This window comes from Taudactylus pleione, unplaced genomic scaffold (assembly GCF_031769625.1).
Source record: "Taudactylus pleione unplaced genomic scaffold, aTauple2 ptg000041l, whole genome shotgun sequence".
Classification (NCBI taxonomy): domain Eukaryota; kingdom Metazoa; phylum Chordata; class Amphibia; order Anura; family Myobatrachidae; genus Taudactylus; species Taudactylus pleione.
The window spans coordinates 35,585,289-35,609,915 of record NW_028284443.1 but is presented as its reverse complement, the minus strand read 5'-3'; the positions used below and the strand labels follow the sequence as shown (position 1 = coordinate 35,609,915).

Sequence of the window (24,627 nt, the reverse complement as noted above, 5' to 3'; positions counted from 1 at the left end):
ATGTGCATGTTTATTTTATAAGAAGTGACAAACACTATATTTCCCTTCTTTTTTGTTCCAACTATGCAAGTGCAATGGAATTGTTGTTATAGTGCAGCTTTAAAGCATCACATACATGATAGCTAACAAACAGTCCTGTATGTTCTGTATTTATCCTGTACACACACACACTCACGCACAGTATATACAATTTTTTGTACTTACACAATTTTTGTACTTACTATAGCTGGTGATATTTGGTATTTTTCACTGCTCCAGTAATAGGATCGGTCTTTGAACTGTAAAAAAGATTACATGCAACACAAAAATGTCAGTGTATTTCTTTCTATGACAGTAGACTTTAAAATAACCTTTTATGAATAAGTTATTGAGCAATTTTTGTGGGTTTCTGGAAGGGTCATGAAAAGCTCAATGCAGAATATTTTCATAGTAATGATGTTTTCTTTGGCTATTTCAAAGAAAGGTGAAGACTGAAGCCAGAACTCTGCTGTGGATCATAGAAATGTTACATAATCCTGTAGACTATGTTAAAATATGTTAACAGGTTACATAAGGAGTTAATTGTAATATCAGCACTGCAGTAATGTTTCTCCAACATCAAACAAATGTTTCAATTAAACACTGTAAACTTCTTGAGCACTCTAATGGTGCGTACACACGGGACGATTAAAATGCTCGATATGAACGATGACGTTATCGATTAAATCGTTATCGTTCATACCGTGCATTTTTTGATTGCTTCCAACCCACCAACGGCCAGCGATGCGCGGGCACGCATGGATGATAACGATATCGTCCATCGCCAGTGCATGCAGGCCTACCTGGTTGATATCGTTGATCGTGGGTCGTTGGTGGGTTGGTGGTGTGCTGTATGATCGATATTGATCATATAGCACAGCCGGGATATCGTTCAGTGATACCGTTATCGCTGACAGTCGTCCCGTGTGTATGCACCATAAGGGACTGATACTGAAAAAGCGAAAAAGCAAAAAAGCAAGTAACTTTGCACCTTAGCATAACAATGTTGCACTGCAAATAGAGGAGATATATAGGGGAAATTCAATTAGACTCGATAACTTAGCATGGGTGAAAAGGCAGGTAGTCTCGGGCTTTATCGTCTGAGGCTATTCAAGTAGACTGCCCTTTTCACCCGAATGAGTGTTAAAAAGGGGTTAACGCATAGAGTCAGTGAAAAGTTTACGGTCCTATGCGTCAACTGGGTGTTATCACCCGTTAACTGCACACTTATCAGGAATTTCTGTTTGTGTCTCTTGAGACCTGAAAATAAATCTTTTAAGTTGGGCTAATTGAAAAGCCCCCAGTGAACAATTAACACCTGTTAACTTAACAGGGCTAACTGAATTCCACCCAAAATGTGCAGAAAGGTTTACATTTGAGAGAGAAATGTCCAAATCTAAATTGCAATTTAAAAATAAAACTGGCCAGCATTTGGAGGTACATGCAAAAGCAGCCAGTATGTAGCTTGCATGCAAACATAATAATAATAAATGTTGGTGCAACATGGATTTGTCCAGGTGCAAAGTTACATGCTCTTTTTAATTTGCTCCCAATTCAGAATTAGGATTTTAATATTGGATTTGCTCTGCACCAATCGCTGTAAAATCCTGCACAGTATTTCTCAGACACTGATTAAGTTGTTACTAGCACATAACCCCTTAGTTTAATCCTGGTTCAACTTCCTGTGTTTAGTGATTTAACCAGTGGTGAAATGAGTAACAAATAGAGGGCCTGATTCAGAGGCGCTCGTAAGCGGCCGCTTGTTCGCTCCGAACGATGTTTGCCCATCTGCGCATGCGTACGGATCGTTATACGCATGCGCAAACCAGTCAGTGCGGTCAAAATTCATGTGCTCACAAAATAGCGAATGCCTGATAATTTCAGTGACAGAAAGAGGCGTATGTGGGTGGTAACGGGGGAAGGTGCTTGAAAACGGGGAGTGGAGATCCGAACGCAGGCATGCTTAAAGGTCAAAACTGGCGTTTTATGGGTGTGCATAATTAAAATGGCAGCGTCATTGACCACGTCACTGGGTTATTTTATAGTCAGAACTGCTCGCAAAATTGTGGTAGGAAAAACCAACCCCAAGAATAGCGAGCAGTTCATACCCTGGTCGATGTACTCGATTAATCTAATAAATAGCGGACATGACGTAGGATGCGAGCGGCCAGGGGGCGTATTTTTTCAAAAAACGACCGCAAGTTTGGTTTGGTCTTTCAGACCTAGAGGCGTGAACAGACCGCAAAGAGCGAACGGTTGATTTGAATAGCCACCCCTATTTTCTGGACGAGCGAGCGCTAATTGCGTCCGGCTCTGAATCAGGCCCAGAGAGTCTTAATGGACTAATGGGCATATTTATCAATTATAGGGTTTTAGGCCTGATCATTATAATTTCTTATTGCTGCTATTCACAGCAATAAGAAATTGTGTATCACCCAAATGTATTAAAATACACATGCATACACATACACTCTCCCTCCCCGCACCCTACACCTAACCTCCCCCCCAGTGCTTAAACCAAACCCTCCCCCTAGTGCCTAACCCTAACCCCTAACCCTCCCTCTAACAACAATACCTACTGTCAGGTTGCCGGCAACGGGATTCTGGCACCAGCATTCTGAGCGCCGTGATTTCAACTACCTCCCCATGCAGGGAGAGGGACTACTAGTGATGACCGAAAACAAATCAATGTGTTGTAGTAATTGAGAATCACAGGGCCATTATGTGGAATTATATTTTATTACTAAATTAAAATTTTGCAGAATGAATTTGTTGCAGTTCCGTTATTACTGTAATAATGTCTAATATTCAGCAGCTTACCTATCTCCCTCCTCTCTGCTCCTTTAATCTATCCTTATCCCTACTTACAGCATCATTTTCCTCTCTCGATGTTCCACTTTTGCTGCCCCTCTCTGCCAATTGCTCCTTGTACCATTTACAATCATATTTAGATCTCCCTCTCAGTTCATTTCTCGGGATGTAGTTACTATACTGGCGGTCGGGTGCTGGCTCTCAGAATACCGGCGCCAGAACCCCGACAGCACTCGGAATCCCAGTGCCAGAATCCAGACGGAAAGTATTAGGGTAGGGGGGAGGGTTAGATTAAGGCACTAGGAAGAGAGTTAGGGGGGAGTAAGGGTCGGGATTCTGATTGGGTCAGCATTCTGACTGTTGGGATAACACTGTCGGTATTCTGACCGCCGGCATCCCGACCGCTGGGATCTCGTACCCAAACCCATCTCTCCACCCAAGCTTATGGTAGCCTCATGAAGTTACATTCTCTGCAGTCCCGAACTTTGCTCCCCTTTTCCTGTGTGGCTATCCCTATGTAATTATAAAATCTGCCAATTATAATGGCTATTATGTATATCGGCAGGAGAGTAGCGAGGGTGGTTTCGGAGGAGCATGAGCTTTGGGCGCCAAAATGGACAGATGGTGCCATCCAGGGTTCTGGATTTCATGGGTGCTACTCAGTATGACGGCCGCCTGTTAGCTTTATCTCGGTTTGTTTGCTCTATGTCCTAAATAAGTTACAGATCTGAGATCCGTTTCTACATTTCATGCTCCCTTAAGATTCCCAGATTGCCCCCCATCTGGCCCTCCCTTCTCTGTAATCATCATCTGTCACCTCCCCTTTCCTATCAGATTAATTACATTCACTTCTCACCTCTTTAATTCCCTCCCTTCTCTACCCTGTGATTGGCTCTTTGCCCCTGCCCACACCTTTCTTATTGGCTTCTGTCACCACCCCTCTCCTTTTCCTATTGGCTTCTATCACCTCCCCTCTCAGATCGGCACTTTCCTATCCCCTCTCTTCTTTGATCCCATCCCTCCTTCTCTCCTCATTCATTCATTGTGCTTCAATGGACTTAAAAGTGACACATCTGAGGTAAAGTCCTAAACTTCAATTATAAGGAATTAGATTAAACAAAGTCACTGCTTTGCTATTTAAAGTAATGAGATGTTCCCAGGCATGACCACAAAGTGTTATTTGAAAGGTCTTTTAAAAAATATTAGGAGACCTGATACAATAATAATGGTGGTAGACAGAACATGATTAGTAGTACTCACATTAATATAGGTGCAATGTGTATTTATGAAGTATGAGCATAGCTGAGAAGGGAGCTTCCCATAGGTGTTCCCACTCCAGTGATAGCTGCTTGGGGCAGTAATTGCAGTAATAAGCTGTGCACCCTGTGGAATCTCACTCTAACACATATATTTTGTCAATTTAAGTTAAATGATCAGAATATATAATACAATCTGCTCTATTGACTAATAACAATGATTCAAAGGAGATAAAAGTCAGATCCTAGGTGTTATACATAAATAAAGCAGTGCCAAAGGAGCTACCCCTTAATGTCCGACAGTGCCTCACCAAAGCATTCTATTCCCCCAATGGTACCTCAGTGCCAAGTGTCATACTGACACTGTTTGCTCTTTTTCTCTTCACGTCAGTATTCCCCCACAGACTGCCCATACCCCACTGGCACAGTTCAGTACAGGGAGGGGAAGGGGGGGCGCTAGACATGCACTTTCTACGGACGCCATGGTTCCATGCTACTACTCTGGATATCTGTACATCAATAAAGCTGTGAACCTGTCCACAACTGTCTATAATTGTCCTCTTTGATCTCTCATCTACTATTTATTTTAGTGTACAGTATGTTCCATCCACTATATACTGCACTAATAATTAAAGAAGAAAGACAGCTTCACCATGAACAATTGGTTATTTCATGTAAAAGTGGGTAAGCTGCAGAGAATAATTTTTTTTCAAATTATGCCTTTCTAACTGGAACTGGTATCTGCAGCTACAATTAGTAAAGGATGTATCCAATTGCCATTCTCTTTATCCGGAATTACAGTATTTTACTATTTACCTTATGCATACACAGTGCTCGAAGTGTGCCGGTACACGGTATCACATACCGGCACTTCCTTCAAGCACTGATTTTTTTTTTATTGTTTCAGGGCAGGCGGAGGCATCACTTTAGCACTAGCTTCTCAGGCAGCCAATCAGCGGCCGGCAGCGGGAGGCTGCTGATTGGCCACACGACATGCTGCAAGAAGCTCTACAGAGGAGCTGGGCTGAGACGAGCAGGAACTGAGGGGCAGAGCGATGATGCGGTTGTGTTACATGCTCTGCCTAAGCTTCTCTATTATGCCGGGTGTTCAGCAGCTTCAGCACAGAGCCGCAAGCCATGGCCAGTCTCAGTACCCAGACTCTGCCTGCATGCTGACGATGTGATGTACTGTACAGTACTGTACTTTCACATTGTCAGCGTGCAGCCAGAGTCTGCCTGCAGCCTCTTCACCAGCGGCACTGGCCCCGCGCCACGGCCACTTCCCTCTGATGATCTGGTCCCCTCCCTGAGTTCCCTCCTTTCTCCTCTCCTCCCCACCTGACCTGGCTCTCCTCCCCTCCCCACCTGACCTGGCTCTTTTCCCCTCCCCACCTGACCTGGCTCTTTTCCCCACCTGACCTGGCTCTCTTTCCCTCCCCACCTGACCTGGCTCCCTTTCCCACCTGACCTGGTTTTTTCCCCTCCCCATCTGACCTGGCTCTCTTCCCCACCTGACCTGGCTCTCCTCCCCACCTGACCTGGCTCTCTTCCCCTCCCCACCTGACCTGCCTCTACTCCCCACCTGACCTGGCTCTCTTCCCCTCCCCACCTGACCTGCCTCTACTCCCCACCTGACCTGGCTCTCTTCCCCTCCCCACCTGACTTGGCTCTCTTCCCCTCCCCACCTGACTTGGCTCTCTTCCCCTCCCCACCTTACCTGGCTCTCTTCCCCACCTGACCTGGTTTTTTCCCCTCCCTCCCCACCTGACCTGGCTCTCTTCCCCACCTGACCTGGCTCTCCTCCCCACCTGACCTGTCTCTTTTCCCCTCCCCACCTGACCTGCCTCTACTCCCCACCTGACCTGGCTCTCTTCCCCTCCCCACCTAACCTGCCTCTACTCCCCACCTGACCTGGCTCTCTTCCCATCCCAACCTGACTTGGCTCTCTTCCCCTCCCCATCTGACCTTGCTCTTCCCCACCTGACCTGGCTCTCTTCCCCTCCCTACCTGACCTGGCTCTCCTCCCCTCCCCACCTCGACCTGGCTCCCCCCCACCTGACCTGGCTCTCTTCCCCTCCCCACCTGACCTGGCTCTCCTCCCCTACCCACTTGACCTGGCTCTCCCCCCCCCACCTGCCCTGGCTCTCTTCCCCTCCCCACCTGACCTGGCTCTCCTTCCCTCCCCACTTGACCTGGCTCTCCCCCCCACCTGACCTGACTCTACTCCCCACCTGACCTGGCTCTTTTCCCCTCCCCACCTGACCTGGCTCTCCTCCCCTACCCACCTGATCTGGCTCTCCTCCCCTCCCTACCTGACCTGGTTCTCCTCCCCTCCCTACCTGACCTGGCTATCTGAATAAAGGCAGTCTCCAGTGCCGATGGCGTCCAGGCGAAGAGGAGAAATTGAAAAGGAGTGGAGAAAACAGAAGAAGCAAATAGTTGCAGAAAAAAAGGTGTTATGTTTTAAATGTTTTAAATGTTTATAATATATCTATTTAATAAGGTAATATGTATATGTGTATTCATTTAATAAATAATATATTTAATATTTTAAATGAAAGTATATTTCATTTAAAATATTAAATATATTATTTATTAAATAAATATATTTAATAAACAGGGGTAAATTTACTAAGAAGTGAGTTTGGTCGAGTTTTTTTAGTTTTTAAACTCACTTTGCTTCACCAAAACTCGGGTGAGTTTTTCCTTATCAAACTTGCAAATTTACTAAGAAGTGAGTTTAGCTGAAAGTGAGTTTTTCGATGGTGAAGCAAAGTGAGTTTTTTCTTCCAAATTGTGAGTTTAGATGAGAGTTTAAGGTGAGTTTAAGGAGAGGTTAAGGAGAGTTTAGATGAGAGTTTAAGGAGAGCTTAGATGAGAGTTTAGATGAGATTACTTACTCGAGATTGCAGTGTTTTCTCTCTGCAAAACTCACCCGAGCAAGCAGACTGCACATATCAGTGAGATATGCGTAAGCTGCTTGTGTGTTTTAATACCTGTAAAAAACGGGTTAAATATATATATTTTTTTATACACACATACTTACCTGCTCCCAAATGTTCACGTCCCTTCTCAATGTAAAGTATCCAATGGTTCTACCTGAAAAAAAATCCAATACTCACCTTTTGTCCCACGATGTTCTCCGCAGTATTCCAAAGAGGGCCCCAGAGACACTGTAACAAGACGCTACAGCATATTGTTACAGTATCGCTAATGACAGCTCCGGGCTTGAGCAATCAGTGCTGGGGTACCAGCCAATCAGCGGCGGCTTCCATTAGTGGTCGATCATTGGCTGGGACCCACGTGGAGAAGCTGCTCATTGGCTAAGCCCACGTGGGTCCCAGCCAATGAGCCTCTGCTAATAAAAACCACCGCTGATTGGCTGGCGTCCCAGCACTAATGATTGCTCAAGCCCGGAGCTGACAATAGCGATACTGTACTGGGTTTAGCCAATAAGCAGCTCCTCCACGTGGGTCCCAGCCAATGAGCGACCACTAATGGAAGCCGCCGCTGATTAGCTGGCGCCCCAGCACTAATGATTGCTCAAGCCCGGAGCTGTCATTAGTGATACTGTAACAATATGCTGTAGCGTCTTGTTACAGTGTCTCCGGGGCCCTCTTTGGAATACTGCGGAGAGCATTGTGGGACAAAAGGTGAGTATTGGATCTTTTTTTCAGGTAGAACCATTGGATACTTTACATTGAGAAGGGACGTGAACATCTGGGAGCAGGTAAGTATGTGTGTATGTATGTAAGTAATAAATCTTTATTTTCACGGTGTGTGTTGTGTTTTTTTACACATTTCTTTACACGTGAACTACAGGTACCAGTGGCCCCTTAATGCCCCGCATGCTGGTACTTGTGGTTCTCCAAGTACCAGCATGCGGGGGAGGCTTGCTGGGAGCTACAGTTCTACTATAAAGACAATGTAGTTAATTCAATTTTTAACACTACACCTACACTATCAACCCGCCACCCACCACCCAGGGGTGGCGGGGATAGCCCCGGGCTATCAGCCTAGGCCAGGGGTGCCCTGGAGAGGGGGTCCCCTTTATTGGAGGGGTCCCCAACTCCCCAGGGATCCCTGGCCTGGGCTGACTAGCGGTCAGGGCTGGTGCTGCGGCAGGGGGGGGGCCCGGTGAAAGAGCACCCCTGGCTGTGGCATCAGCCCACCGCTAGAAAGGGTCCAGTGCTGGTTTTAGTTTTAGGGGTACCCCTACGCAAATGTTTTACCCCTATAATTAAAACCAGGACTGGCCCTACAGCCTGGTGCTGGTACCTAATTTACGGTGGAACCATACTCGTTTTGTTCCCCGGAATTTTAGGTACCAGGACAGGCTGGCAAGTCCGGGACTGGTTAGTCTTTTGGGGGGGACCTCACGTCATTTTTTTTTAAATAATTAACACTACTTAAACAAGCTAAAAAAAAAAAAATCACAATGATTTGTGTATGTTTCACCCAAACTCGCAGCTCAGGAGGTGAGTGTTTAAAACTTCTATTTTTCATCTTAAGTACTTCCGATTTTGGCCGATGGTGAGTTCTTTCGAGTTTGCAAACTCACATGAGTTTTAACAGTGAAAAAAGAAAACTCACTTCAAACTCACTTCAAACTCACTAGTAAATTTGCGAGATGAAAAACTCACGTGAGTTTGCAAACTCACTCAAACTCACACAAACTCGACTCTTAGTAAATTTACCCCACAGTGTGTATTTAATTAAAAATATTAAATATAGTATATATTATTATTTATAATTGATGCGGTCATATTCCCGAATGTGGGGATTCCGGCAGTCAAATGCTGTCGCTGGAATCCCGACACTTTTCAGAATACCAGTGGTGAGTATTGAGGTTAGGGGTAAAGTTAGTGGTAGGCCCTAAGGGGTTTAGGCTGTGATGGGGGGTGATAGATTAGGTTTAGGTACTAGGGGGTTAGGTGTAGGTTGCGGGGAGGGAGGGTTAGGGGCATGGCCGGGCAACATAATCAGCCTGCACTGCGCTGCAAGGAAGCGGCAGCCTGGAGAGGCGCCGCCGCTACATACTCCATTTCCCGGGTGCCCGCTGAGATTTTGTTACCAGCAGGCACCCAGCAGCTCTTTCTCTGAAGCGGCAGCCGGAGGCTGGAGCTCACTCCTGAGCTCAGCCTTCCAATTCCCGCAGTGGGTGAAGGGAGATACGTCATGACATCTCTCCCATATTGCCCAGCACGAGGACCAAGGAAGGAGTAGTTAGACAGTGGTGGCTGCAGGAGCGGGGCTTCAGGAAAGTATAGTATTGTGTTGTGTGTGTGTGTCTGTGACTTTGTGTAAGGGGCACTACTACTGGGGGCACTGAATTAGGGGCACTACTACTGGGGGTATTGCATAAGGGGCACTAATACTGGGGGCACTGAGTAAGAGGCATATATACTGGGGGCACTGTGTAAGGGGCACTAGTACTTGGGGGCACTACATAAAGGGTACTACTACAGGGGGCATTGCATAGTGGGCACTATTACTATAGGGAGCATTGCAAAATGGACACTATTACTACAGGGTGCATTGCAAAAGAGGCTCTATTACTACAGGGGGGGGCATTGCTAAAGTGGCACCACTATTACTTTGGGCATTGCAAAAGGGGCACCACTACTAATGTGGGCATTGCATAAGGGGCACTACTATGGGCATTGTGTATAAGGGGCACTACTGTGTGTCATAAAGGGAATAAGGGACATTACTATGTGGTGCAATGTGAATCAGGGGCACTATGTGCGATGTAATGTGAATAAGATTGTGCTACTGTGTGGTTTAATTTGAACTGTGGATACCATTGTGTGACCATGCCCCTTTTTTGTGAGATCACGACCCTTTGTGCACTGAGCTCCTACGGTGCGCACTGTCCCTTTGTAGAAAACTTGAAAGAAGGGCGCAAATTTACTTTGCGCCAAACACCCTAGCACTGGCCCTGACAGTACAGCTCAGGTGAGGGCGGTCGGCTGCTCTGTGTACTGTACTGTAGCAGTGTGTGAGTGTATGGGGGGAGAGGGACGGCCTTTAGATATAAGACATGCAGCAAGATGTTCAATAATTCTCATAAACTGGGATCATTACCCCTGTGGGAGACTACCCTGGATTTATCTCCTGCTCAACTGCACCTGTCCTGAAACACAATGTAAATGTGACCTCCTTATAGAGCAGGTGTCAATGAGCTGTGATTCTGCAGCAGAGCAGGAACCACAATTCCCCGCACTCCCAACCGGCTTCCTTATTCCATGACATGCATGGATTGTACTTAGGGAGGAATGCTCCAAGAGTGACAAGAAACAGGTGGCGTGTCATGTTGACACGCCCGTTTAGAGTGGCCATGCCCCTTGTGATGCCCATATTTTGCCGTGCCTTTGGCGCAATTATTTTCGTTATGAACACTTCTAAATATTCCATACCCCCACACTTCGATCACTGTGGATATACTGTACAATCTCCAACATAATATACTTGATACATTTTTTTTAATGATTTGGTTTTTTTTGCATTTTAAATAAACATCATTATATAGGACTTTTTCAATAAATATTAACTAGCCCAGAAAATAAAAGCAGAGAGTGCCAATGGCATCCAATACTGTATATAGCATATGATAAATTAGACTGTGCAGTTACAATTTGAAAAATAAAGATACAGTATTTCCATAGACATATTGTGAAACCAGAGATGGTAACTTGACATTAGCATCATTTGGCAACTACTGTATAAACCTTTCAAATATATGCCAACTGCATTAGTTTCTCTTTACATAAACTAACTTGTATTTTAAATCGAAAGTTTTTGAAAAAAATGCAGAACAGCTCATATGTTTAAATCTCGTATTTCATTGACAAGCCAAGAGAAAATGGCAAATATCTTAATATGCACTTGGGAATATGTATTTAAAATTAGAAAACAACACTGAGACAATTCCATTTCCATCTGTAAATATGCCACCCACCCAGTCTGCACACATTGCTGCTAGACAAATATGCCTATCATATTGGCTGCTGCAAAGTAGATTCATCATAAGATATATATATATATATATATATATATATATATATATATATATATATATACTGTATACACTGAAACACAATTTTCTGACTGCATTATCCTTGCAAAGGACAGTAGCTTCAAGTATACGTAATGAAAAGGAAAGCAGGAGAGTACTGTTATATCAGAATATAATACTACACAAAATACATTCCGATAATAGTCTGTAGCCACCAGGCTATTGTGAATAGAAAATAAGACATAGAGTATGAATTTAAAGCAGCTAAGTTGATGAGATGGGAGAAACAGTTCTTATCTGTCAGCCATAACATTATATGTTTCTGCCTAGAGAAGAAAGAGGCAAATAATGCCACAATCCAACACAAAGAAAATATTATTAAGGGCAATAACAGCCTGAGGAAATGAAAGGCATGAGCATGAGATAGGAGTACAATAAAAGATGTAAGGATACAAAAACATTATGAAAACAAAAAAAATACTGTATATGCGTCTTTTGTACTATTAAACTTGGACCTACCATTCAGTATGAATGCATGACTCCTGGTACAGGTTTGCTCGAACTACAGAACCAGGTAAGATACTTATTTTTTGTTTTTTCTATGCTCTTCTGCTCCATGAGAGGTTTCTGTTCTCCCTGAGCTCACCTTAGGGCACCTCCGTTATGGTTGCCAGGTGTACCACCCCAGAACATGTATGCAGCAGATAATGATTTGGGCTATCATTTATTTACAGATAGCAATATTCTCCTGCTCTAATTGGAGGTTTCACACCTAAGTAACTTGTTAATGTTTGCTCCAATAATTATTTTATGACTAAGGTGATGATACCCGTTTTTCATTAAAGGAAATCTACATATTCAAATAACTTAAATGTATCAATTATTTGTGTGGTTGCAGCTTTGTATGCCAATAGCTTAAAACAAACAAAAAAAGGCAAAAAGATAAATATATTTAGAAAAAGTTGAAAAAGGGCAAGTGCAAATAAATACACTTTAAGGCATGTCATCTAATGGTGGATAACCAATTTAAGCATAAACAAATAATTTACTCCCTTTTCAAATGACAGCATTGTTGTAAGGGGATTGGTTTAATAGTAGATCCTCTATAAATCCATTGATTGGCACAAGATAGTTGGGCATAGAGTCTAATGGCTCCCAAACAGTGGTCTTGGATGCTGTTGCAAGGTGACCGCATATCGCGGCCTCCCAAAAACTCCCACTAGGTGATGGTCCTGATAATCAGATACTGAGTACTAAACAACTGGGTAAAGGCAATCCAATAAACAAGCCGAGGGCCAGGAACAGAAGGTACTGTAGTCACAAAAAGGAGCTGGAATCAGAAACCAACAAGGAGTTTATGCACTTTTGCACAGCAGAGAAACCTGTAAAGCATACATGGAACACAGGGTTTATAGAGGAAGCCATTTACCGTGATTGGCCACATGGGGGTCACATGTGACAGTCAATGACATAATTATAAGATAAGATAGGCAGAGTATGATAGAACAAGAAGGAGAGGAACTGTGAGATCATGGTTCAAAACCCAGAGGAGACAATTTAGAAATACTATATGATACATGGGAACACAGATACTTAGTAAGAATAGGGGCAGGCATGTTTAGCTTTAGGCCAATATAAGAAATAATAGTTAATATTATTTTGTATATTTTTACAAAATGTTATATCTTTTAAATACTGCAAGAGTCAATTATGTCTGAATAACACTTGGTGCTTGCATTCTAATAAGTATGTGTCTATATAAACAACTCTCCCAATGACCCACTAAGAAGGGTCCTCTAAAATAATTTTTATTTTTAGAAAAATAAATGCTAAGACCTTTATTGCTCACCAAAAACCGCATTAAAACCTAACAAGATTAAGTTAAGAAAATAATTCTAGCTTCTTTCCTGTTATATAAGGACCTCTTGACCTTTTAAAAGTCAGGTTGGGACTATAAATCAACCATTATCCAAAAGCTATTATTCCTGAATTATCTCTGCATAGCTGAAAAGGTTAGAGAACAAGTAGCATATTTAACTCTGGGCTTCCATTTATGTACATTCTTCCCTAGAAATAAATGTCACAGATTTTGTCTGTAAATGCAGATACACTGCAGGGAAGTCTGTTTGTACTTTCATTACTTTCATTTTCTGGCATACATGTTCAGGGCAATATGAGATACTGCTTGGAAACATATTGGGGCTGATGAGTTGGCAGAATATGCATTAAAAATTAAGCTCTAAGGGGGAAATTTATCAAATCTTGAAGAGAGATAAAGTAAATGGAGATAAAGTACCAACCAATCAGCTTCTAACTGTCATTTTTCTACCACAGCCTGTAAAATGAAAGAAGCTGATTGGTTGGTACTTTCCCTCTCTCTTCATGGTTTGATAACTCTCTCCATAAATCTCATATGCTTAGACGCACACATCTCAAGCTGCATCAAGCTCTGTATCAGTAGCATATTCCCCAGCTTACGTCAACCATACCTATACCCACACACATGTATATACACAACCAGGTTATAAGCATAAGAAATGTTTTTTAACATATTCACTGTTAGGCTACATTTGAATAAAAAAATGTATGTATACAGTAGATATTATATTCCTTATTGCATTTGCATATACATATAAGTAGCAAAAAACATTAAAATACACCAACAAAACATAAAATATAAGCACAATCAAAGAAAAAAGTACCTATCAACTTCAGAGATGAACTTGCAAGTAGCAATAAGCCAATCAGAGGTGGCTAGTTAGTGGCAGTGACCATTATGATCATTATTACTGTGTATTTGCACCAGCTCTCAGGCTCAGGTAACTGATACTGCTACTGACTAGCAGTTATGAGTCTCCAGTCTCCACGTGAACACACCCTTACTGTACTCAGCCTACGTTAGACCACCCCTCCTCTCCCACACCCTGCCTCTCCAGTCACAGACGCAACTGTCAGACACCAGCAAATCTGTACACAGGCATATGTATGCAGTATTTTTCTATGGGTATGAGTAGTACAAATTTGCAGAATTTAAGCTACACAAAAAGGCCTACGACCAGCATCAGGACCATTTAACCATGTAATTGTAATTATTAAAGGTATCTGTGATACAATTTTTGAATTCTTCTTGTGCCCAGTCATTCCACGCCGTCTTCTTAAATTCACCTTTCACTGGATTTTTAGGGGTAAATTTACTAAACTGAGAGTTTTTAGAGGTGGAGATGTTGCCCATAGCAACCAATCAGATTCTACTTAACATTTAACAAGCACCTTCTAGAAGATAATAGCTAGAATCTAATTGGTTGCTATGGGCAACATCTCCACTTCTAAAAACTCTCATTTTAGTAAATTTACTCCTTAGGGCAGTGTTTTTCAACCACTGTGCATTAGCACACTAGTGTGCCGCGAGCAGTTGTCAAGTGTAACGCGGCAGTCAGCTCAGCACACTTGTAGTGTGGTGTGTTTTATTCCTGAGGAGGCCACTGTAGTGTGTTTTATTCCTGTGGAGGCCAATGTAGTGTGTTTTATTCCTGTGGAGGCCAATGTAGTGTGTTTTATTCCTTTGGAGGCCAATGTAGTGTGTTTTCTTCCTGAGGAGGCCAATGTAGTGAGTTTTATTCCTGAGGAGGCCAATGTAGTATGTTTTATTCCTGTGGAGTCCAATGTAGTGTGTTTTATTCCTGTGGAGGCCAATGTAGTGTGTTTTATTCCTGTGGAGGCCAATGTAGTGTGTTTTATTTCTGAGGAAGCCAATGTAGTGTGTTTTATTCCTGTGAAGGCCAAAATAGTGTGTTTTATTCCTGAGGAGGCCAATGTAGTGTGTTTTATTCCTGTGGAGGCCAATGTAGTGTGTTTTATTCCTGTGGAGGCCAATGTAGTGTGTTTTATTCCTGAGGAGGCCAATGTAGTGTGTTTTATTCCTGTGGAGGCCAATGTAGTGTGTTTTATTCCTGAGGAGGCCAATGTAGTGTGTTTTATTCCTGTGGAGGCCAATGTAGTGTGTTTTATTCCTGTGGAGGCCAATGTAGTGTGTTTTATTCCTGAGGAGGTCAATGTAGTGTGTTTTATTCCTGTGGAGGCCAATGTAGTGTGTTTTATTCCTGTGGAGGCCAATGTAGTATGTTTTATTCCTGTGGATGCCAATGTAGTGTGTTTTATGCTGAGGAGGCCAATGTAGTGTGTTTTATTCCTGAGGAGGCCAATGTAGTGTGTTTTATTCCTGTGGAGGCCAATGTAGTGTGTTTTATTCCTGAGGAGGCCAATGTAGTGTGTTTTATTCCTGTGGAGGCCAATGTAGTGTGTTTTATTCCTGAGGAGGCCAATGTAGTGTGTTTTATTCCTGAGGAGGCCAATGTAGTGTGTTTTATTCCTGAGGAGGCCAATGTAGTGTGTTTTATTCCTGTGGAGGCCAATGTAGTGTGTTTTATTCCTGTGGAGGCCAATGTAGTGTGTTTTATTCCTGTGGAGGCCAATGTAGTGTGTTTTATTCCTGAGGAGGCCAATGTAGTGTGTTTTATTCCTGAGGAGGCCAGTGTGTGTGTATATTTTTATGTTGGAGCCGATGTTTATGTTTTTTCATTGGTCACGCACAACGCATAGCTGGATAGTTTGCCCTGGCAATTTTAAAATCTTGTGTAGTGTGCCTTGATTTAAAAAGATTGAAAATCACTGCCTTAGGGGGTATTGAATTAGCTCCGAAAAATTTTCGGGTATAAAAAACGGGAGAAAACAGCTTCTTATCAGCTTCTGAGGCAGGCGAAACAAAATCCCGCGAAAAGTGCCGGCTTCAGGGCTAATAGGATAGCCCCGGGCGAGATAGTTAGCAGCTGTAATTTACAGCGGCTAATTGATACCCCCTATGTGTATGAATCGAACTGGGAGTTTTGTATTGTAATTGTATTTTGACAATTACACCCAAGGCATAACACTTTGTGAGTCTCAAAACACATGACAATGCACATAAACTATCTATAAAGATACTACAGCTGGCTCCACCAAACTGTGATGGACCCCCTAAAGTTACTATGGAGGAACACCCTCAGCTCAATAAGCTCTCTGCTGGTTGCAAACACCACACTATGCTCCCCTGAGTGCTGCTTAGATGGTAGAGGGAGATGGGCCCGGAGTAACTGGTGTGAAAGGTCCCCTCAACTTCTTGGCCCCAGTAGTTACATCTATACCCAGCACTATAACAACATTCATTTCTATTAGATCTAAACACTCATTTTCTTCAGTGCAATGCAAATGACATTATATCTGAAAAGCAGGATATTTTGCCTAAGATTTTATTTTATTTTTTCAAAAATAGTTTCAATGAGAATCCATTTTCTGCAGTGCTACACAAGTTACACATAATGGGACATGGGGTAAATACGTTCTATGTGAGAACTCCTGTTACATTCATGCAGAAGATAATACAATACAGTATATGATGAAAGTAGCACAGATCACGGCTTATGAAGACGGTGAGTATGCAGTCTATCCATCACTCACGCGTTAAATCGTGCTCGAACAATCACCCGACAGAAGTTTCTAAACCTGTGCTCACGACCAACGATGAAGAGCGGCTTGTCAAAGTATGGGTGGTTCTCCCGTAGCTCCTCTTCTTGTACTTTCCTTATGGAATAAAGGTAGATCAGCCAGAGCTAGTTACTGTATGCATGTGTTCATCAAGGGGTCTAGTTACTAAGCAGTGATAAGAGACAGAGTGAAAAGTGATAAGTCTGTGATAAGGTGCCAGCCAATCAGCTCCCAACTGTCATCTCACAGGCTGTGTTTGAAAAATGACAGTTGGGAGCTGATTGGCTGGCACCTTATCACTGACTTATCACTTTTCACTCTGTCTCCTAACACTGCTTAGTAAATAGACTCCTTAAACCTTAGAGTAAAGCACAACAAATACCTTTTCATTTCTGCTTGCTCCTTTTTTTCCTGGATCATTTTGATTTCACTGTCCTCTCTCTGGGCATTTCTGTACCTTACAGTGTTGGAGTGCTATAATTATTAGGGGGGAAAGGAATAGGTCTTATGATGCTTTATTGTGCACTTATAATCAGATTGTTTAACATGACAGGAAGACATTTGTTTGCAGTTTATGTACTATAATATAAAACAAATATAATGCCCATCACACACTACCAATCATACAGTAGTACGCAGCTATGTGGGTGCCCAAGCACTCCCAATATTTCTGGTTCCCACACTCATGTCTATGTATAGCATTTTAAATTCATATGGTGGATATAATGTGAGCACCCTCAAAAATGATAAAACGTTGGCTCCCTTGCTGCTAATTCTCATTCCTTCATCTTACTCCACATTAAATATGTGCCAGAGGAAAATCCTTATTACCCCTATTAATTCAACTACCGTACACACCCAACCACAGTCCCAACATTTGTGTGTTAACACATAGCTAATGAGTAACAGGCATCTTTTTGACATGAGTTAGTGTCTACATATTTAATCCTGTAGTAATCTTTGTATTCAACAGTCCCAATAGTTGAAATGACAGATAATAGGATGACAGAACTACAGCACAACAATGTCGTTCTGTCATCCCATTATTCAATGAATATAGGATTTAGGTTTTAAGAATTGTTCTCTTATTTGAGCAATATTTATTACATGTTAAATGACCAAGTGTTGCTTATTATTGACCTGGGAATTCAGTTTGGAGAGAATGGTAAGAAGAACTCTGTAGTTTCATTGATTTGTAGATATGGAGGTAAAAGGGAAAACACAGTATTCATTTATTTATGTAATATTACAATAAATATTAACAAATTATGTAATATTACAACAGTGGCAGAAAGAAACAGATAATCTTAAATATACTGCTGAATGTGATCTATGCTACTGTAAGTAAGATATCTACACTGAAGTGCCAAAAGACGGTAATGGTAGGTGGTGTCACCGTACCGTGACATCTTGGAAATGCCCAGCCATGCATCAATTATAATCTGACATCTCGTGAGTTAATTTGAACACTGGCTAGGCTGTTCATTGCAGGGGGATGTGAATTATCAGAGTTTCAACTGGGCTTGATAGCGGGTGCCTGATGGATGGTACATTCCATTTCCGAAGTTGTGTGAAAGAACCATTCAAAAAACATGCTGTGTGATGGACACATTTCAGTGCCATCATCTATAAACTGTTTTTGCTCACATATAGAGGGTAATTCAGAGTCGGTCGCAAGCGCTGAGCACTCGCAACCGACTCGATGTTGCCCCACTGGGCATGCGCACGACGGAGCCGGCTCCTTCGCTAGGGGTCTCACAGCAGACGGGGCGAGCTGTCGATGGTGAGTGACAGCTCCCCCCGTTTGGGAGGTGGGCAGGGGGCGTGCCTGCCCAAACGGAGGCGTTCCCGCCGGAACGCTTGCCGTTTGGGGGCGGCCCCACTGACATCATTGCTGATGTCAGTGGGGAGTTTCCTGCTCGATAAGAGCAGGAAGCTCCCTGGGGCTTACGAGTGCCCAGACCCACCTTAGGGTCTGGTCGTAAGCCCCGATGGTCGCGATGGTCTTGACTATCGTGACCATCACCCATGTCGGTCGCTCTGTGGGTGTTAACCCACAGTTTAGCGATCGACAAGGAGGCGGTCGTTCAGGATGCAAGAGGCAGCCCTGATTCAGTGCGACCGCTTGCAACTAACGACCGCCTCTGTATGAGGTCTATAATCCTCTCAGCAAAACAACAAAATACTGAGGTTGCGGAAAGATGGATTTTGTTTCATAAAAGTGCATTTTTTTACATATATTTTTTGATATATCTATTACATAGCTCTATGTTATCTTTTGCCGGTATATGTTCAGGAAGCCGGCCGACGCAATGCCGACAGCCGGCTTCCCAACTACTTAATCCTGACGAGGGTTAAATGACTGGTGTCTAAATCTAGACGCCTGTCATTTTACCGACGCCGGGAGACCGGCACACGGCATCCCTATCAAAGTGATGCCGGGCGCCAGACGCGGACAGCCATGGGGGGCTTAGGTTAGGGGCTCCCGGGGGAGACTTACAGTTAGGCAGCCCCCTGGGAGGTTAGGGTTAGGCTAGGGGAGGGAGAGTTAGGGTTAGGCACCCCCGGGGGGATGTTAGGGTTAGGCACCCCCCCGGGGGACTTAGGTTTAGATGGCGGGGAAAGGGGGGGGTTAGGGTTAGGCACTTAGAGGGGGATTAGGGTTAGGCACAGGGGGGGAAGGTTAAGGTTAGGCACCCTAAAGAAGGGTTTGGGTTAAGGGATAGAATTAGATTAGTTTATACTTACCTCAAAGAGGTTTCAATATATTCATATAGTACTCCACACTTCCCTTAGGAATAAATCTCAATAGATATCCTCTGTTATCTTAATATTCATTCCATCTGGATCATAAAGCAGTGAGGAAAAGTAACTACTGTAATTGATAATAAACAGTTCACTGAGTTATATCTGATTAAATCTTAAAAAAACATCAGTCAGCATATCCACTTTGTTTGATTTCCCAGATTCTGTATATCAGTCTAGTATATCAGTCTTGTATATCAGTCTTGTACAGCAATTGCTTTTACTGGGAAAACCTCTTATGATAAAGGAAAAAAAATCCACCAGTGCTGTGTAGATGGGATATAGAGACCCAAGTTAGGTCACTAATGACAAATCAATCTCTGTGTTCAGGTATGTTCAGCAGTGATCCAAACTGCTGACCAGGTAATGAAGTACTCACAGATGGTGCTCAGTGTGATGTTCCCACAGCAGGCAGTTTAGCATTACAACTTCCTACTGCAAGGATGTGTGGAGACCACCAAAGGGAGCCTGTAGCGCGTTTCCCCGCCTTATAGAATACCTCAGCGGCTTCCTATTGGACATTATTTATAGTTCCCAATACAAAGGTATTAGTGAAATAAAAATATAGATTTTACAGATCCAGGAATATTGTCAGTTGCTGAATTATAATTCTAAGTTAAAAATATTAATAGTTATTATTATTACTATGATATGACTGCTAGAATGCATATTAGTGTCTGTTGAAAATACATACATCTTGAAAGGAGAAAAGGCCGAGTAAAAATGGCTGCTGGAACGGTCCTATTGGAACGCATACATAGCAGAAGGAAGGAATACAGGCAGTGGCCAAATTAAAATGGGCACTGGAACGCATAAAGACGTCACGTGGAACGCATAACCGGAATGGGCATGGCCTAAGTCTGCGATGTATGCAAACAGACATAGCAGCTTCATTTAACAGTCAATTAAGGAGGCATAAATAGCTCCAGTAATAGCAATGGAGTCACTCTGTCTGAGGAAGCCGCTGAGATATTCTATAAGGCGGAGAAACGCGTTACAGGCTCCCTTCTGTGGTCTCCACACATCCTTGCAGTAGGAAGTTGTCATGCTAAACTGCCTGCTGTGGGAACATCACACTGAGCACCATCTGTGAGTACTTCATTACCTGGTCAGCAGTTTGGATCACTGCTGAACATACCTGAACACAGAGATTGATTTGTCATTAGTGACATCACTTGGGTCTCTATATCCCATCTACACAGCACTGGTGGGTATTTTCCCTTTATCATCAGAGGTTTTCCCAGTAAAAGCAATTGCTGTACAAGACTGATATACTAGACTGATATACTAGACTGATATACTAGACTGATATACTATAGTGGATATGCTGACTGAAGTTTTTTTTTAAGATTTAATCAGATATAACTCAGTGAACTGTTTATTATCAATTACAGTAGTTACCTTTCCTCACTGCTTTATGATACAGATGGAATGAATATTAAGATAACAGAAGATATCTATTGAGATTTATTCCTAAGGGGAGTGTGGAGTAGTATATGAATATATTGAAACCTCTTTGAAGGTTATGACTGTGTCTTTTGCTGCTATATCAACAAGCTCGGATTAAGCCTGATTTTTTTCTTTTTAAATAACTATTATTTTTATATTGTATTTTATTGTGTTTTTATTATGGCCATAATATCATGTATTATTAAAATGTATTGCAAATGATTATTGTGTAACAAATGTTTCATTTTGGCAGCGCTTCCTATTATATTGTATATTTCCTTCTTTATTCAGTCTGTAAAGGTGTGACAATTACCTCTATTAGGAAGCTGCAGCATTTATTTTAGAGAGATCCTTTTTTCCCCAATTGATTTGGTGCCAGGTTGTATCATTTTTTCTTTTTTACCTATTGGTTACATTAAAACAAACTTCATGGTTCAGGGTGTTGTGTATATCTATATTTTAAAATGGAAGTCTCAGATAATAATGAACAGCCCAAGGTTCCCATGTCTCGGAGAATGATGCTGGTCATGAGATCCATTTGCCCAAGTCTGCACATTTTTATATTTTTACAGTATGTCTGGTATTAAAAACAACTTGCTTTATTTATTGGTGGCTTCTATATGTCTTTTTTTTCCCATCCAGAGCTCTCCGCATGATTTTACCAGCAGAATTTCTCATTTGTGTGGCAGTAATTCAGTGGATTTCTTATGCCTATGTTGGTATCATTCTGATGTATCAGTGCAGTATATTAGACATATTAAACTTGTTATATTTAATCACAGTGGAAATACCACTAGACTGAGACTTAATTTAGTTATATAATTTATTATGTGTTAGTGCTTCTTCTTTGTACATAAGAATCCTCATATTACTACTGTGTGTTGTTGACGGACCTGTTCCAATATAACTTAACTGTCTTGGCTTCCTATGTATCTCCACTCCCATACTCACATAGGGGTCTATTCATCATCACTTATTTTTTCACAAAACCATGTGGAAATGAACATTTTCACATACTTTTGTAAAAAATAAGTGTCAGGGTTATTCATTAAGTTTTGAAAAAGCATTTTTTTCGGAACTTGATGGTGTTACTGAACGCCACTTTCAGATGGCGTTCAGCCCCCAATAATTTTCACAGGCTGCTGTGTATACGCAGCCTGTGAAAATTTACATGGCAGCCACGGCAGAGGGATCTATTCAGATCCCTCCCTACTGTGTCTGCATTGCCGAGTCCCGGAGCTGAGAGCACCGCCAACATGTGGCCCGGCTCACCGAAAGAAGACAGATGAGCTAGGAGAAGGGAAGGGCATGCGGCAGCGAGGGTGATCTGACACCCGCGGGAGGGGGGGGCAGGGAATTGGTCACCGGCGCGGGGGGTGGGTACACTCTGGACTGGATGCGGGTAGTTGAGTGCTGGGAGAGGGAACACAGAGGCGAAGATAGAGGTAGACTGCGGGCTGGGAGCTGCAGCTCCCTCCACAGCACCTTTAGCCTCTCCGGAGGCTTGTCACTGCTCCTGCCTCCATCTACAACACTGCTGGTGGCTCTCCACTGACACTGGAGACAGGCTCTGGCGCTGGCAGGGGAGCGCAGGGAGCATGGCTACGTGAAGGGGAGCATAGGGAGAGGGGACACTAGGGACAGGCAGCGGATTGGGGAGCACAGGGATAGGAGAAAACAGTGGAGAGGATAGAGGCAGAGACTGTGGGTAGGGAGAGGGTAGACACAGGGCAGAGGATGTGGGTAGGAAGAGGGGTAGACATGGGCCAGAGGGTGCGGGCTAGGAGGGAGACAGCATAGATAAAGGGGAAAAGTGTCACAAGTCCAAAAAGCTGTTCTGCAAAAAGAGCAGCTTTCCGGAAGTGATACTTTAGTTAATGAGGTATAATGAATGCCTCCTAATGGTGCTTTGAACTCGCAGCCAGTTCAAAACATAACTATCACTAATGATAATTATGTAATGATGAATAGGCCCCATAATGAGACCGGGCCTGATTCAGACTTGCTCGGACCGACCAATGTTTTGCAATGTGCGTATGTGTATGCATCGCGTGTGCGAACTAGACCGAGCGATTGGGAAGCATTCGCTCTCCCAGCAGAGACAGCTCAGCTGAATGAGTGATAGGAGAGGCCGCTTGTTGGTGGTAACAGGGGCAGGCCAATGGAAACGGGGGAGTGGAGGTGTGAACGCAGACGTGCCTGAGCATCTTAACTCCGTTTCTGAGGCGTGCATAATTAACAGCCAGCGTCATAGGGCATGTAACTTGGTTGAATTATGCACTGAAGTGCTCGCAGTGCTTGCGGTAGGGTACAGTCAACCTCAAGCGCTGCGTTCACTTCCGATGGAACCCGATGTACCGATGGTTGCATACACTTCCTGGAGATGACGTGCGCTAGTGGGCATCTTATAACAGGCTGGTGGGCGTCTGCTTACACACCGCCATCGCATGCCAAGACATAGGGGGTGTGCTTATGCCTTGCCGCGCGATCGCCTGCCTTGCCGTCACTCAGCCGAATTTGCATACGCTGGGAGCGAGCCTACACATCTAGCGAACGGGTCTGAATCACTAACATAACCACACAAGTGGCAGGACCTTAGAAATTCTATTTTGTACATCTGCATGCCTATCTCACCTGCATCCAACCTGTGCATTATGATAACCTGTATGTGTTGGGGTCAAATGTTCTTAATTGGACTGTCTACAACCCAATACAAAAGGGACCATAGACCAGGAATCATATCAGAATTGGATACTATAGGAAAATGAATTAATCACTCTTACTAGCTATCATTTTTACAATACATATAGACATTACAAATAGGATGGTCTCTTCTGAACAGCCTGGAATAGACATACAGCATCTATATACTATAAAGCAGTCACGTCAACTGGTATTTTGATGGCTACATTCAGGTTGATTTGTTTTTATTTGTTCTACACTATGTAATTTCTAGAAACAGTTTCAGTGGGAGTATACAGTGGCAAACGCAGGATTTCTAGTCAAATGCTTGAGCGAGTGTGCCCAGTCCATGAAGAGGGCATAATTAGCAATTAACCATCTTTAATATGTGTCATACATAGTGTATAGCGTGTCATGATAATTCCAGCATATACAGGACCAGTGATCACAGTAAGCCATTATATATGAGCTGAATGTTTTTATTTCAGATGTGGGCTCCATTCCAGAGCATTGGAGCAAGTCTGGGAATCTGGGGGAGCAGCAGAAGAACCCAGCACTACCCTGGGCATTTATGTACATATTGGCCTCGTTATGCACTGGATTGTGTATTATTATATGGTATTAATAATTAACCATATTGATGGTCTATAGCAGTGCACCCCTAACAGTGCATGTTTTCCAGATCTCCTAGTTGGTGCACAGATGTATGTTAAAAGATCCACAGGCTGGTGTTAATTATTTAATTTGTGATACTGAGAAGAACATGCAGCACTAGTAAAATTCTATATTACTATTTCTATTGTGGTCATGGTGTGGGCTGGGGAGGGGGGTTTCCAGGCAACCGGAAACCCCCCTGCGTTTGCCTATGGTATATATTATTTATAATTGTGCCAATTGGGTCTAAAATGTACCTTAGCAAAATTAACTAATTTATACTACAAATACCATCCAGAAAACAGTCATAAAAATATGTGTTATCTTTGTAGCTAATACATCATGTTTTTCAACAAAATATGACAACCCTTCTTACCTATCATGAACGTTGATTAACAATATTAGTCAAACACC

The 24,627-nt window shown here is 42.9% G+C and overlaps 1 protein-coding gene across 1 annotated transcript in view; it reads right to left on the bottom strand.

Annotated features, from left to right (window-relative positions):
- The window catches only part of NALCN (sodium leak channel, non-selective), a 665,599-nt gene that overhangs the window by 91,084 nt on the left and 549,888 nt on the right, over window positions 1-24,627 (bottom strand). The window contains exons 21-23 of the mRNA XM_088456607.1: window positions 17,006-17,097; window positions 16,597-16,719; window positions 222-278 (exon numbers count right to left, since the gene is read on the bottom strand). Coding sequence (XP_088312733.1) covers window positions 222-278; window positions 16,597-16,719; window positions 17,006-17,097 — 272 coding nt within the window. The remainder of the gene's footprint in view (window positions 1-221; window positions 279-16,596; window positions 16,720-17,005; window positions 17,098-24,627) is intronic.